Below are 18,048 nucleotides of genomic sequence, written 5' to 3'. Positions count from 1 at the left end.
GTAAAAGAAAACAGATAAATTTTAATGTTAAAAACGTTAATCACGTTCCTTGAATATTCATGGTGATAGGTACTCAAAAGCGAAAATTCATTTTATACTTTTGAACGCTTATACTGCTCATAGTAATATCATAAAAGTGCAAAAATAAATTGTATTACTTGATACAATATTTTACCCGTTGCACTATAAATTACAATTTAAAATTTAACGTACATTATATTTAGTTATTAAGTATATAGTATTTTTAATTTTTATATTTCAAAAACAACTGTAATGGAGTTTACTTGAAGTATAGTTTTATTATATCCCTTCTACAAATTTTAAAAACAATACAAGACTAAACTTCAAATTTCAAGTTAAATTTTAAGGTACTCATTATATTTCTAAATTTTATTTAAAATAGCTAAAATTCTAATTATTTTTATAATTTTTTAACTCGTGTTATATCATTGTAAAATCTCTTTAATTAATACTATAAATACACTTTAATATTGTAAAATTTATTTTCGTTTATGGAATATTTAATTTTGTACTTTTGGATTGCGTTTGGGTCATATTTTACAATTATAGGCTACAGTCTTCATTCACTCTAAACATTAAATATATAATACATAATTTAGAAAAAAATATTTGAAGATGTAAAAAGGCTCTAAGTACTTATTAACATACACGCATAATCGATATAAATAGCGTAGGTGTATTATAATTTATATTATTATTAAAAAACAAGATTTATGAACCACACAACGAAAATAATAAAATAGTACTAATATATAAATATTATATTAATTTTTCGGTTATAGTACCATATTGGTTAAAGTAACATAATTTTTGTAATATTAATAAATAATATGAACTGGAATATGCATATATATATTTATCATTGTTAATCAACAAGTCACGGTTGAATACTCAAAAATGAGTGCATCAAGTAGTATGTATATTGTAATGCTATGCATGTTTGTGTACCATTAACGTTGTATCACTTATATCGAAGCCATCTGAAAACGTCATGGACCCCAGCAGTGTAATCCGAATAACGGCGATAATAATCGAATTATGCGGAACTGTGTACAAGATGCCATATACTTGGGCCGCCGAATGGGTTACGCATATCAATTTACAATAATTTCGTCTGCAAGCGAAATCTCTCGAGAGAACCTACTTACCTCCTATTCCTCCGTTATCGCGACCGTTATTAATATATTGTTATTGTATCAACTCTTGTCCAACTAACATGCACGCAAGCGTCTACTATCAACCGATGTAAAGGTACCTATATAACGTTTAAACGTGGAGGGACATGACCTGAACGGTCCCAGTGGAACGAACAACTGATTCTCTATAATAATAATAATATATACTATACTGTATACTATGTATATGTATAGTATAGGCATCTTCCTTTGATTAAGTCTCGCCCGACCGGAATGCTAATGTCATTCGGGTACCCGTGTACTAGTCTTATAAATACATTATACATAGTAAAGGATCCTTTTTATTAATTTACAGCTACAATGATTCTGTGAGACCGGCCCGCGCGTGTAGTGATAGTAAAGTGATCGTGTGGTGGAACACTGCAGGGTGATCAGGACTTTTGATGAACGATGTAATATTATAACATTGCCACAACGGTCGATTACGTTTGTATATAGTAAGTATGTACCTATAATCTATATATTATAATGGTATGAATATATGCTAATAAATGCGGTCGTGGTTAATGGTTATACGCAATCTCACAATAATAAATTGTAGTGTACTAGTATTGATATAGTAATGTAACTGCATGTGTAGAAATTACTGCTATAAGAACCACTTCCGATAATATTGTATTATTTTTTAAAGCTGTTTACCAAAAAACTTTTTTAAATGTTTATAAAAAGCAAAAAACATGCCAAAAATATTTAAAAAGTATAGAAAATATTTTAAGACATTTTCTGTATCTGCACTTTATGCCTACACCATTATTATGACTTGTAATTCTTTTTAATTTCAACAAGCTATCAAATAATATTTATTATTAATGAGGTCAAATTTTTCGGTAATATAACTATAAAAATTACAATTATTTTACATGTTAACACTAAAAAAGAAAATGAGTGTTAAAAATGAACAATCATATACATATTACATATATGTATTTTGACACACTGAGACTGTCTTAGAAAAAATATAGGAGGTCTAGATTTCAAATATTCTTATACGTCAAATATACCCATTACCTTCAAGGTCCGACTCGTAGTAAGTTGTCGTCTATCGGTGCAACGATGACACATGTAGCTATATTAGTACTTTCTAGTTTATTATTTTAAACATATTATCATCAACAACACATTGTCTGTACCTCAGTAATACGTCAAAAATTGAGCACAAAGAGAAAAAAGCTTATGAAGACGACATGGAGAAAAATGACTAATTAAGTCAAAATTAAGTTTAGTTCATTAAAATATATATTAAATAAATTATATTCCTATATAATAAAAAAAGAGTTTTTGTTTTCAAATCTTAACCATATACGAGTATTAATTAATATTAATTATAATGCATGTCATATATGAAAAATGTAATGAATAAAAACCTGCAAAAGTTAATATTAAGTTTAAAGCTTCCTTATTATATATAATTACATATTTGTGTTGTTTTCAATTTTGTTGCTATCTGGGGCTTTAAAATGACATCATGTAATAAAAAAAAAATCGCCACGGGCTTTTTTAAAGAACGTTTACGCTGAACTTCCCTGCAGGTAATTTCATGAAGTCCACTCCATTAGGAAATAGTCCCCATTTATATATAATATAGATAAAACATCTGATACTTATCAACCCCTCTATATATTATAGCCCTTCAAACAGTTCAAACTATGTATACAGCACTATGTATATAATTCGTTTGAGCCATGTAGAGACGTATTTATACCTATTATATTACAATCTAAAATCGTTATTTTTTATTTAAAGGTTACTTTACATAGGTACCTATACAAAACATAGTAAGTTTAAACCGATACGCATACGTTGTCGCGATTAAATAAACATCTACTATAATTTACCGTGTCATATAAAAGTTGTATCAGAAGACATTACTCGAGTATAATTTTAATGTACAATTATCATATCTTTCTAGTATGCCCTGATCCTATAATCTATTGATTCATAATTGTAATATAGCCATCGTGTAATGTATACGGTATAATTATAAATAAAACCAAAATAATAATTTGCATGTATTTCAGCAGAATTCATATACTAAAAAGACATAGTAAAATGCGATGACCCGCTATGTTGATATCTTATATTAATATGTTTGGGGAAAAAATAAAACCACGTGGTCTGGCTTCGCAGACGTTTACCTGTGATAGTCGTGATTCACAAGAAAAAGCCGACTTACCGGCCAAAACGGTCGTGAGAAAATAAAATACAATAAAACGTCGGTCCAACTGGATTATATCCAAACGCCCTTCAAATCGCTGAATCTTTTAAGGTCCAGTATGTGTTTTACAACCGTGCCAAACATCACGCAGTGTTAATACAGTCGTGAATGTATCGCCCTCTGTTATTGTTTTACGAATAATTTTCCATCACAGTCTTCTATAATATTATAATATACGACCCAATTGCATTGACGTTGATTATTTATTTCAATTATAATTTTTTCATTACTGCTGTTGCATATACACTATATTATATTGTTTTCATTTAGAGAGCGCGTTTCATAGATCGAAACGGCCTATATTCCACACGTTATTTATACACATTTATGCTGCACGTATATATACAAGCTGCCGGTGCTATTTTCGAACAGAAGCTCGAGGGTACCTAAATTGCCTAATCGTGACGCCCTCATCAAGGTTTTGACGTTCTAAAATAAAACATTTTCTAACAAAATAAAAAAAATATATATATTTTTGTCCTTTTGAAATTTTGCCAGATCGTAAATTTTATTATAGCTCTACAATTCGAGTGGAACTTCTCCGCCTTTTTTTTATTTAACAATTCCGCTTAGTCTGGTACTTATTTTATTTTATTTTTCCAACTCGGTAACCGAATAGCCGAACCGGACACGACGAAAATTGCTTTGCGGACATTTGTATTTGAATTACTACTTGTAAAGGAGAAATGTGTAGATTTAATTTTTGATAAATATAGGAGAAAAAATATTATAATATGATTATAAATTCACCCACGAACGACCAAAATTGCAGAATATTATGTGTCTTGTCTTGTATATCAATGACGGCAACCAAATGCAATTCTATTGTCCAGGCGTATTCCATTATTATACATTTATAACCATCGAATATTATTACGCACAATGATAAAATAAATTAATTTTTTCCGTATTATGTATTGATCATGTATACTATTTCTTGTAGGTGGCAATTTAATTTACTAGCACACGTTTATATTCATCATCAACCTACTCGATTGATTTTAATCAAAAAATTCAATTTACGAAGAACACTCGAAAGTCTTGAATAACGTAAACAAACGTCTTCAAATGTAAACGTAGGTTATTGAGTGTTGAACTTAATCATCCTGATTTTCTAAAATGATAAAATAATTCATTGTATTTTAATTTCAATAATTAATTAAATTTTTAGTAGGTATCTAGAAAATTATAATATAACCAGCAAATAATAACAATATTTAAAAAAAATAATCTCTTCACCTTAAAGTACAAGTTGTACTTGATATATCTAATCCTAACACAATTTAAAGTTAACCGAACATGTATTGTAAGCAATATTAAATATACAAAACAAATTGTGTAGGAATAAAAGAAATCACAAAGTCACATTATATTATATTTTATGTTATACATACATATAATTATGCTGTATAATGTTAGGTATAAAAAGAATGATTGATGACTATGTATATGAAATAAGCAAAAACACGTGCAATGGTATTTTGTCAATCTTAACATCATGATCAATTAATTGAAAAAATTACTATAAAAAACTTTCAACAATTTATTTTAATTAGTATATTGTGATCATTAAACTGGTTTTTCTTATTAAAAAAATTCTTGTAATATATAGACATATAGTTTAATTAATCTATAACAGATGTTCAAATATTTTGCACATTATGTTAACACTCGTGAGAAATAAAGATAAGTCGAATCATCTTAAGATGTGTGATGGTCCTTAAAATTATGTATGTGAACTATTATAACAAAAATAAAATCTTCTAACTAATTAAAGTTAATTTAATGAAAATACGTATAAAAGTAAACAACACAATATGATGACTTTGTATACAAACAATTTCATATTAAATTAATACAGAATAGAAACCCATTATAATATCGGTAAAACTATTTTGTCCAAGAAAATATTCTCATACAAATCAGTCTGATAAAAAATCTATAATGCATATTGAATATAAAAATATAATGTTAATCCATATAAGTGACAGTTTGAAGTGGCATTATAACCTAATTATATTTCTATGCCATAAATGAATATGACTAATAAACAACAGGCCTTTTATAAATAAATATATGAATATATATATATTTACATTTAATATATAAGTACCTACTCGTCTAATTGAAATTATTAGTTGAAATGCATTTATAAATTGCATTATAAAACAATTCCAACAGATTTCTAAACAGCCTTGTAGTGTCATACATAAGATAGTTTATAATGTATTTTTTGTTTTATATAAACAGTCGACATAAATACGCATTATACCTAATAAGCTCTTAACAACTTTGGACACTATATGCGTTGAAACTTATAATAAAAATTTAAAAAAACATAAGTGCAATATTTATAAAAGCACTTAAGACATTTTTGCTTGATAAACAATGCAAAATGTATACAATTTATGTTCAAAATTGAAATGTGATTTGTGGTTCATTATGTTTCATGCTTTAACTTTAGTTTCATTACATATCATATATGTCAATATGTAACACCACCGCCCGCCCTAGTTTTCGACCACTATGCATTGCAGACGCGTATAGCTATGTAGGTATATTATCCGACCCCTTTTTTCCGTTTTTGAAACCGTTCCAATCAACTGCGTACACATAGTACTTTGCAAACCCACTATTCCGGGTCAAGGTCATATCGTGGAGGGTCTGATACACACAAGTCCATTGAAAACGCAGTGTGTTACTCGATTTACGAGAGAAACACATGGCTGAACCGGATATTTTTTAACTTCCTGCATATTGTATGTTACAGCTGTGTATAACTATAGGAGAGGTATTAAGCTTCCAATAAACAAAACCAAACTCCACCGACCACGAATGAAAAGAAACTTAAAGAGAGATTTTTTCAATTTAAACCCGATTTTTCGACCTTAACCTTAACCTACACAATTTTTATGCCAAAATCATCGTCTGCTATGGACGTCAATGATAGCTTTAGCCAAAAACTCCACATTTTTTTATGTGAAATATATGTACACGAAAATTACATAACAATATAATTTTTTTTTACAACAAAAATCAACTATATACGTATATATTATGTTATGTTATGTTATTAACATTGCATAGTATACACTGTATACCATAATATTGTAAAATATAATAAGTACGCATAGCTCTATTTTAATTTATTGACATTACCTAACTTTGCTTTAAAGTGTAAGTAATGTATATTGTATATTATACTACTTGTTTTCGATGATAATAAATTAATTAATAAGATACAATTGTATTATACAAATATCAATATAGTCCGATACAGTTTTCAAAGAACACAATGAACTAAATGAATATTGAACATAATATGGGATTATTAAAATATTTTTATACTTTATTATTCAAATGACTCATAGAATTTCCTGCTGTAATAACGTACCTAATTATAATTCCCCAACAAACAGACACGATTATCGTGAATGAAAAAGGAAACAATAAAATGATTTAACAGATTATACGTTACATGCTAATCATGAAAACGTCAAAGAATTCGATCAAATGTATATATTTATAAACTATAAATATTTATACATATACCTATCTGGATATTATATTATATACATTTATTATTATAAAATTAATTTAGGTAGATTTTTTTTGTAAATTAACTTTAAACATTTTGACTGTATTATTGTACCTACATTATAACATTTTTAATTATAAATATTTAAATAAAAATAGTATACAATATACAATGTCTAAAAAATAATTATTTTTTCAGCATTACGTTAATTTATAACTGAAACTATATTAAAACGAATCCAAAATATACCCAATTAAAATTTGATTCAATAAAACATAAAATGCAGCATTTTTAAAGCTTATTGAGTAAATTTTGCAGTAATTTATATATACTTTGCGTATAGCTCTTAAAATAATAAACTAATTAAGAAAGTATAATAACATCGTACGTTCGAATAATGTCTTCAGATGTTTTTAAAGTATACATGCAACTAAGAGAAACAAGAAAAACTTTTTTTAGTTGATTTTTTATTGCCACATGCAATATGATGTCATATAACCGTCTTCCTGATGGTTGTTAGACTCAACTGAACCGCATCTTACGCATAGGTAAGAATACCATACGATAAGTATACATTTAGAAAATTTAAATAAAAATGAATAATCTTATAATATTTAAACTATAGAGTAGGACGTAGGTATATAGGATATACGCATACTAATATTACTATAAAAAATATATTAATTGATTAATCAAATTATTAAACAAAGTTTAAAAATAGGTACATAGTAATGTTAACATTATGGAGCAATAATAATAATAATTAAGAAATGAAATACCATATAATATTATAACATAACTATAAAGTTTAAAGTTTAAAATTTTCAATTATCAATACTATCTATTTATTTTATACACGATAGAAATTCATAATGTTAGGTTTTATATACATCAGTATACACTATCACTATAACTATTGTATAGGTAGGTATAGTATTATACCAATGAAAATATATTAAAAGTATCATGAAGATATAAATGTATAATATTACATGAAAGTTGAACAATTTGTGTTTTGAACAGTTAAAATACATCATTGTATTAAATATTATTTATACTTAAGTAAAATCTTAAAAGGCACACTAGCATACAAAATATACACCTAATATTTATGTGTATATACATGCCTATAAAATAGGTATATAAGTATACGTACTCGGTGCATACTGAACTTAATGTTTGTGCAATAATTGAAAATATGAAATATTGTTACCATCCTCAACCTTAAGACATGCGTATAATATTAAATAACATATATTTTATAGTCATATACATAACAGAAGTAAGTATACCTAAGTACTTGATATAACAAGGGTTGTTACTTTATCGAACAGAACCTATGTACAATAAGACGCGTCTACTCGTGAGGTGACAAACAAAGTCATTGTAAAATATTTAGGGATATAAGTGCACGGAGATAATAGGAATCTCAGACCGGAGTCTAAAATAATATTGCACAGCCTTAAGGCTTTAAAAATATCGTGCAGAAAAATAATTAATGTTAAACTTATATATTTTATATAAATTATTATCGTTCGTATTACCTTGTGCGGTGGATAAAATTGTGACGGCCAGCTGGGCGATTGGTGGTGATATCCGAGTGCGGGCGGATAAGTCCCGCACTGATACATATTTTAACGTTTGATAGGTAAATATAATCATACGGATTTCGAAAAATCGGCTAAATCGTTTGGCGAAAAAAAATCGACATCACGTCGAAATGATGGTTCGAATGATAAATTATTGTCGCGGTCTGTCAACGTAGTTAATCGTACACACGACACGACAAAACATAATACAGGTGCTATCGAAACAACGGTATGTTACGGCGGCACGCAAGACGCTCGGACGACTTTAAATATAATAGCAGTAAAATAATACAAATTTGTTTTTTTTTTTTTTTATGTTATCGGTGGTGAATTTTGTGCACCCGTACGAAAATAACTCGCCCGCGACACGTCGACACCAAACACGCGTGCGCGCGTCCGCGCCCCGACGAGTATACAAATCGTTTATTGCCGCTCGCACAGAAGCAGGCCGCCGGCACGAATGTAGTTGTATCATATATAGGACGTACGATATGAAGTTAGGTGCGTACAATGCCTACCTACCACGTTACCCGACGCACTACTGCGGTATAATAATAAAACGTGTAGTGTTAATAACCACACTCGCACACGTACGTACCTACTGAACGGACGAGCGTATATAATATTATTATCCTATTTGTGTGTGTGCGCGTGGAAAGAGAAAAAGACGTATAGTAATAATAGTGATAATAATAGTAATAATAAAAATAATAAAAGAAAATAATAATATTATACGACGATAATGAGAGAAAAATAAATAGGAAGAAAAGAGACGCGGAAAAAGGCGAAACGCGGCGGACGGAGATAGCGGGCGGTATGGTGCGTGCGCGCGAGTGCGACAGATAGAGGAGGACGCGAAAAATAGAAAGAAAAAAAAAATCAATCACGTTCCAAGCCACGCCCCCGTGTCCGTTCGTAGGCCAATCATGTCGGGCGCGCGATAAACGTCCGGAGGCGGCTACGGTTACGGCCGAAGCGGCGGCGTTGTCGTCGGTGACAATGACGCGCGGTGACACGGTGATGGGTCGCGACTGCGGTGACGGGGTAACGGCGATGATGGACGATCTCGCGCGAGCCCGACCGGTATATCCGTTTCGCCGACGGCAAGTCGATCAGGTACCGTAACAACGTAGGTATAACGCCGGTGACAGACGTCCACCGCGCCAGCTCTGCGGTCGGCGAACGCGATTTTTTTCCGTCGATATAAATATAATATAATGTTTCCGACAAGGTTTATAATGTGCAGTATAGAAAATGATGGTACCGATCTACTATAATATATTATTCGATAACACACGAATGAGTTTTTTTTTTTTTACATGCGGTTTGGGTATACACTTCATCAGTTATCAACCGTAGTGGAGTAGGTACTAGATTTTCCATTTCCATACGAATATACGATTATTTACTGTGATATTACGTTGTGAGTTACTATTTTGTAGGATATAGTACATTAAAACAATTTGTATTTATAAAATACTCGACGTACATAAATTATGATAATATTAATTAAATAAAACTTACTTGCTGAAATCATTATATTATATACCTATATAGTCTATAGGTAAATTATGATAAATTAAAATTATGAGCCAAAATAATATATACAGTGAAACCTCAAATTACTGAGCATCTCTCGGTCACTGGATTTTTTTTCAGCTAGTATAAAAAAAACGAAAGTATCGGCTATTCAAAAGATTTCATCGATAGAAGTTTGTAGTTTGATTATAATATATAAGTAAAAGCCAGTTGAAGACTAGTAATATTATAATGTAAAAGCGTGAAAATAAAATTAATAGTCAAAACTAATAATACCTATAATTACGCCATTAAAATGTTTAAATATTTCAATCGCATAATTAATAATGTAAATATTTCATATTTAACGACGTTGGGAACTAATTTTTTTTTACTAATATTATTTCCGTGAGTAATCGGGAATCCTTTGAATTTATTGGAAAATGTGTAGAAATTATTAACGGAAATCAGTATACAGCTTCTCCTTATATACGTATTTTCAAATAATTTATTTTCATTAAAAACATTAAATGATAATAAAAATTATTTTGATCTGTAAATTCTATTTTTATTTTACAAGAAAACGAAATAAAAACAGTTGGGTATCTTTAGCTAGATTCATTGAATCAAGTAGATACTTATTTAGCTTCTTATTAGTGCAAAATGCAGTTATTATCTTATTTAACAGATTAATACCTGAAAAATATCATATTCCGTGGAATGACTAATTATCAGAAACCACTAGCAGTTCACTGCTGAAATTATTATAAGTAATTCGTAGAAGTAGGTAGGTATATCGAATATTTATGAATCGGTGTTTACGTTTTGAATTCCAGTTATGTGATCAAAAAATTGTAGCTTGAAGTTTTACATATTTATTATACATTGAAATATATATTATACTGGACCTAAATTAAGTTAATATCTTCAGATTTATTTTATATTTTAAATGATCAATATACAATTACATATTTTATAAATATATTAATAATAAAATAATATTATGATTTATGAAACTCTAAAGCAATAATTGATAATAACATTTAACATACTTAAATAGAACATGCAATATTGTGTACAATTAAGAGTTAATATGGTACTCAAATTCATACATTAAAGATATAAATCTTATTTAAATTTAAAATGTTTACTACAAATCACAAGTGTAATAATCTGTCAGTCCGCATATATTTTTAAGAATCGACTGCATTGTTTATTAAAAAAATTAAACAAAGAAAAACCGATTAGGTATATCTAATAATATTACTATACGAAGTTAAGCTAAACGAAGACAATGGATATTGGTAGAGATATTATAGTATTATAAAGATTACTCTATGATAACTGTTATAGTCACAAATCCTCTGTTGTTATCATTTATCAATAAACCGATTTATATTGATATTTAAACCTGCCTGTATATATTTTCCAGATATCGCGATGATACTAATTTAAATTGTTTTATTTGATATAAATATGTACTTTAATTAATTTAATACAAACATTTAATTATCACCTTATTATTATTAATTTATTAACTAAATATAGATATTAATAAGTAAATAAATTTAAATATATAATTTAGTAAAACATACATTCACTATCTGTATTATTATTTAATTTATTTATCTACTATATAAATATTCACAAATTAAGACATTTAAAAAAATTAAATATTAAGTTCAGTTATAAATGATTTAAGTGAATATAAATTATAAACTCTATGTAAGACACTTGGACTATTAAACTATAAATAAATCCCAGTATGTTTTTATTTATACCTATAGTAACGCACTTTAAAAATAAAGCTATTTGAGTCTTACTATTTTATAAACAAAAAAAGCAATGAATTTAACAGCATATGATGATATACTTTGAAAGGCCTATAGAGTAATAACTGTGATAGAACATAAACCTACTTAATACATATGTACAAAGGTTTAAATTGTATTTTTTATAGTGCGCGTAAAACGTAACACAAAATTTGTAAAAATTATTTTAGAACAGTTTTATGTATATGATGTATTATAATAAATGCTTCACTACATCTATAGTTTGTGCCAACTACGGAAAAATATTTTAGAATTATGGGTTGCAGCATGCAGATGTAGGTATCACACCATGCCACCACGATTTTCACACAGACCTCCCCGCCCCCAAACATGATGATATTAAAATAAATCAAGTTTAAAAAGTTACATACAACGGTAATATCAAAGAGTAGGTATATCCACTAAAAATATGGCATAACTACCATACGTTTAGTATTTTAGTCTTTAAGTCTTAACATTTTACAACAAGTTACAATATAACAAGATGGTAGAATAATTCTGCTATGGCCTAATAAGACATACGTGACATAAAAAGGGCTGTGTACATAATAAAATCTCAAAGGTGGTAAAATTATTTTTCCGGTCATGAATCGTGTAACGCGGGTGGTCCTTTTGATATGCTCAACGGGCGTGCGCGAGAAAAGGCTCCGCCACTGGACGTCCCCTTTACCGATGTAGTAGGACCCCCCACTAAGGAAAATTCAACCAGCTATAAACATTTTTTGAAAATTGTTTTTATTATTTTCACATTTTAAAAAACGCACTGATATGTTACAAGTGATAAAAATTAAATATGATATACATTTAAAGTATATACACTACATTTGTATAGCAACTATATACTGTGGGTAAAATATGTAATATATATACTAATTATACTATTATATTAATATATTATAATACAGTAGTTATAAAATGCGTGTGTGCGCACGTGTGTATATGTGTGTGAGTGTTAGTGTGTCATATATATATATATATATATATTATACCGGGGAAATTGCTGCGACGTTGTCGTTGTTGAGGACCCCAAGAGGTTCTATTAATAATGTCTTGTCGGTGTACAATGATAATTGAATGCTCATATAGACACATAGTAAATATAAACACATACGCATACGTAGGCACAGTATTATAATATTCATGGTATGTATAGTATTTATTTGCTTTAAAACAATTTTAAATTACAGATACCTCACTTTCACAGGATACTTAAAAAAAAAAAAATGAATTAATGTTGTCAAGAAAAATAGCCGTCACAATCAACAAAACCATACAAATTAAAATTCATAAATTTATATCATTTTATAATACATTTGCATATAATTTATAGTTTATATTATAAATATCTACAGGCTACAGCTAATTGTATTATTGTTTAATTTAATATGGTTTAAGTATTAAATGTAAAATGCTTAAAGTGTCTACCTATTTAGATCTATATATTATAGTACATAGTAAGTATTGAGTTCTGAGTAGTAATTTTAGAAGTGATGACTAAAAAATTATATAATTATAGTATATTCATTATAGTTCACACATTGATAGTTGATACATGAAGTTTAGATTTTGTCTGGAATATGAAAGTAAAAATGTTCATATTACTTGTATAGACTAACTATTTATAAATAGGTTTTAAATAGTATAAAATTGAAACATTTTTAATAGAAATTTTAATATTTTAATACATTCAACTAACAAAAATATAGGTAGGTATCATATTTTGTTTATTATAACAAAAATCAAGAATCTATACCTCTTATGAAAGATAATATACCTATCTAAACATGCTAAACCTATATTAGGTATGTATACATAGGTAAATATTACATATAATATAATCATGTGGGCAAACCGGCATATAAATATGTTTCAAAATAATATACTTTCTCCACAAAATAGGGATTTTATAAATGATTTTTTTTTATAATTAAAATGTATAAATATACACAAGTTCTTAACATTAACGTTTAAAAAATATTAATGTGTTTGTAAAAGTTAAAATGCGTAAACAACGAATCACAGAATAATATATTATCTATATAATAAGTCAAAGCTCAGAAACAATGTAGGTAATACCTACTACCGACTATATGTATGTATAATATAAATATATATAGGTAGCTATATACTGCAGTGTTTTATATAGGTATTGATTTCCAACTAAGAAACTTGTGGATATTTAATTATGTTTTGGATAAGCGTACAAGAATTATAGCACTTGGGTTTTACAGTTTTACATACATATGTAGCAAATTATGAAAAGTATCTAAATTATAGTCTGGTGAGAAAATAAAAAAACAATTACCTAGATATATACCAGTTAAAAATTATGTACATCAATATTTTAAATCAAAGTGCACTTACTAATTGTTAAAGTGAACATATGATGGTATAAACAACTTCAATAAACGAATTGAATACCTACTACAAAAATATATAGGTAGGTACCTATGTATAAAAGTGGAAAGTATCACTAATATTATTGGAAAAATTGGTAAAATATATTTAACGTTTAAATGACATAAAGATTTTTTCCTAGTGGTATCTTAATCAAAATATTATCACTTCCGCCAAGTGACAGTTATATTTAGGTACTCCACATAACACCAATTTTAATTTTAGTCATACATACAAGAATACAATAAAAACAACATTTTTTCCGTGTTTCAGCACTTATATGAATATTTATCATTTTGTGATTTAATAACAATATAGCTAGGTATTTACTTATGTTATATATGTACTTTATAATATATTAAGTACTTATAGGTTAGTTAATGAAACTTATAATTTATTCAATGATGTATAATACTCCCGCACATAGAAGTTCTTATATAATAAATTAATAAATATAACAGTGTTATTTTCAATATTTAAATAATTATAACGAATTTAATGTTTTTGTAAGCATAAATATTATATTATATAAATTAAAGATACTTTGATTTTTACGAAGAAAAAATTTCGCGCAGATGTTGAGCTCACAAGCTACAGTTTAAGTGTATACCGCCATTAAATGTTTATTATTTTTGATGACACATTTTTATTTCGGTGCGACCTATCAACAACTGTCGTTTGATAAAATACGATTTCGCTAACAGCCGGGTAAGTTAAATCAGCGTATATATATATACTTATACAACAAAATGCGTACGGGACATCGGCCAAAAAGCACACCTGCGCCAATGTCAATACGCAATTGTTGTGCTATGCAGTTAAAAATATTGTTTCGCCCTTTACATATATACGGTACGGCAGTTCAATTTCGATGAACAAATATTTAGGGCAACAAATTATAATCGACGCGGAACACCGGAGTATAGAAATTCTATAGCGTTCCGGCAACTCATCTAGGTACTTAATAATCCTATTCGAATAAACAAGAGCAATACTCCTAGGTTCATATTCAAATATGATTAGACCTACAAATATGTATTGTTTATTTAAATTCGACCACGTCGAACCTATTAAAGCGATTTAATAGGTATGAAATAAAAAATATAATAAAATCGTAAAAAATATTTAAAGTATAAAACCATAATAATAAAGTATACTATTTATATAATATATATTATTTTGAACACACACCTGACTGGACGAAGGTGCTTGCAAATAGTTTGACACGTCCGGTTCTATCATGTAGTTGCGCAGCGAGTCCGGTATGAACATAATCGCGATGTGTCCAAAACGCGAAAACGAAACGGATTTCAATAAATATAAAGTTTGTGTTGCGCGTAAATCGTTCCTCCGTGCGTATTATGCAATATACAATAATAAAATACTATATTATTATATTATACGATTTGTATAGGACCGAAACCGGAGAAGGTACCTTTTTACATTGCGCCCAAAGGCTAATTATAATAATATGTCATTTCACGATAGTATTTGTCGTCGTTTGGACGGTATAAGCGAACAGACATCGGGAGGGACAAAAAAAAAAAAAAAATAACGAATCGGAATAAAATAAAATTCACGCGATTCGGCGGCGCGTATACCACACGGACGACGACGACGACGGCGGTATGTGTGCGGGCGGCGAACGACTCGCTGCGACGGCGGCACGGAGCAGATGCGGTGTGTGATACGCAAAGCACCGCACGCGGCGGCCGAGCACCACGCGGCCGGACCACCGATGGGCGGACACCGTCGTCGGGGAGGAGCGTGCGGCAGCGCGTGCGCCGGCCCCCGCCCCCCTATCCACCACCCCCCTTTGGGGAACGCGCACGTGCGCCTAACGCGAACACATCTCCCCACCCGCGGGCGCGAACCAAGACACACGATGCAAACCGCGGACGTAACCACCCTCCCCTCTGACGCTCACGGGGAGGGTTTTCACTCGGTCGTTTTCTTTCGCCCCGTCTTTTTACAGCCACGGACAGAGAGGGTTAACCTGCCTACTTATACCCATGTCGTACAGTACATTACGCAATATAACAACGATATTATAGGTATTATGATATTATTAAATATAGGTACCCGTACGCGTCTATACGTATCCAGTCACTGTAGCGCTCGTTCATAATAATAAATACGATTTTTTTTTTTTGTATACCTCATAATATCAGCTGCTTACAGTATTATTGTTACCGTTATAACTCTTAGATCACAATAACACTGTACGACAACAATAATATAACACCTACTACCGGGGTTAATTCACAAAATATTATGTTACGTCCGATAATAATAATGTATACTTACCATGATAATATTATTATTGTTATTTAGGCTTTCCGCGAATTTTGACGGAAGTGATCGTGTGTCCGGACGGTCACGTAGCGCTGCAGCTCATAACGACGACGACGACGCGGAGTGTGGCCGCAGTGCGGTTAGATATTTTTTTTTTTTTTATATTAGCGCACACTCGACGGCCAAAACGGAAACCGGTGCGGAAGTCCGGCGGTTGAAAGAATTAAAAAAAAAAAAAAACGGCGGGAAACGCGGAATAAACGACACGCGCGCGCGCGCCCGCAATCGCTCGCGCGCGTATAACGTGTACGGTAGAGGACGCGCGTGTGCGTCGTGCGGTTCGTGGTGCACGCGCGCTCGCTCGCGGATGTTTGCCGGCAGACTGCTGGCTCGGGCCGATGCTGTTGCGCGCCGTCTCGTCGCTGCTGGTTTCTGATCCGTGCGCGTACGTGTGTGTGTGTGTGTGTGTGTGACAGCATCCAGCGGCGGCCGTGTCCCGGGCCGGGGCCGTCGACTGCTCTAGGCGGCTGGCGTGGCTGGGCCGGCCGGCTGGTTGGCTGGCTGGTTGCTACCGGACGCAAAAATAAACTCTCCTTCCAACAGTCGCCGCCGCCGCAGCATGTCTCCGTCGACCGGACGGCCGCCGTTCTATTAATAAACCTGCTGGCTGCTGCTGCTGCTGCTGCTACGCACACGCACACACACACACACACACGTCGCACACACGATTTTGCCGCCGCGTAAGTATGTGTGTACGCACCAAAGACCGAACGGCGGCGACTTTGCTCTGTGCGCGCGCGTGTGTGTGTATGCACGCGGCGCAGTGCAACGAACTCATCGTTCATAATATCGCGCGCGATGTGCAGTAACGTTCTTTTATTCAATCCCCGAAAACCCGACCTTTTTCTTTCAAAGGCGCCACGAAATTTAAGGATAGTTTCTCGAGGTACCTACTCACAAACCGCAGTAGTGACGTCGGTGCCACTTCCTTCTCTCCCCCCCCCCCCAACGACAGCAAACAGTGGTGGATCCAAACCGTTCAATTTAGGACCACATCAGGAAAACACTATACCTACTCCACCACATTTTCTTGTACATATGACTCGATACTGATTTACCACGTCGGTTACCAGAACAGTGGTAACAGTCTATAAATAACCCGGGAAACTTTATCCCGAAAATAGTTGCACTATGTTTACAATATAAACATGCATATGCGTACAGAGAAATTCCAAAGAAATATGAATATCTTTTTACTTCAAGTACAGGTGAAAAACTATATTACGCTAACACAGCGTTAAGAAACAAGAGAAATACGCTTTTTGTCCTTTTTTTCTCTGGATCTCTGAATCTGCAACTGCTGTAGCCCCAGTCAACGTTCGCAGTGACAATAATTATAAATCACTATTGTCGAATTGAATTGTTCAAAAATGTCCCACAATATCGA

General features: G+C 31.1%; 1 protein-coding gene across 6 annotated transcripts in view; it reads right to left on the bottom strand.

Moving 5' to 3' along the window:
* LOC114124608 (nuclear factor 1 X-type) overlaps positions 1–17,090 on the bottom strand; it is a 139,519-nt gene extending 122,429 nt beyond the window's left edge. For 2 of the 6 annotated variants that reach the window (XM_050208124.1, XM_050208126.1), the window contains exon 1: positions 8,515–9,127. In XM_050208124.1, coding sequence (XP_050064081.1) covers positions 8,515–8,601 — 87 coding nt within the window. In that variant the 5' untranslated portion in view covers positions 8,602–9,127. Of the gene's footprint in view, positions 1–8,514; positions 9,128–15,497; positions 15,966–16,613 lie in introns of those variants that run through there. The other 4 variants (XM_050208127.1, XM_050208125.1, XM_050208129.1 and 1 more) reach the window with 4 other exon arrangements.
* Positions 17,091–18,048: the final 958 nt, after the last annotated feature.

Source organism: Aphis gossypii, chromosome X (genome assembly GCF_020184175.1).
Source record: "Aphis gossypii isolate Hap1 chromosome X, ASM2018417v2, whole genome shotgun sequence".
NCBI lineage: Eukaryota > Metazoa > Arthropoda > Insecta > Hemiptera > Aphididae > Aphis > Aphis gossypii.
This window is presented reverse-complemented; position numbering and strand designations above follow the sequence as displayed.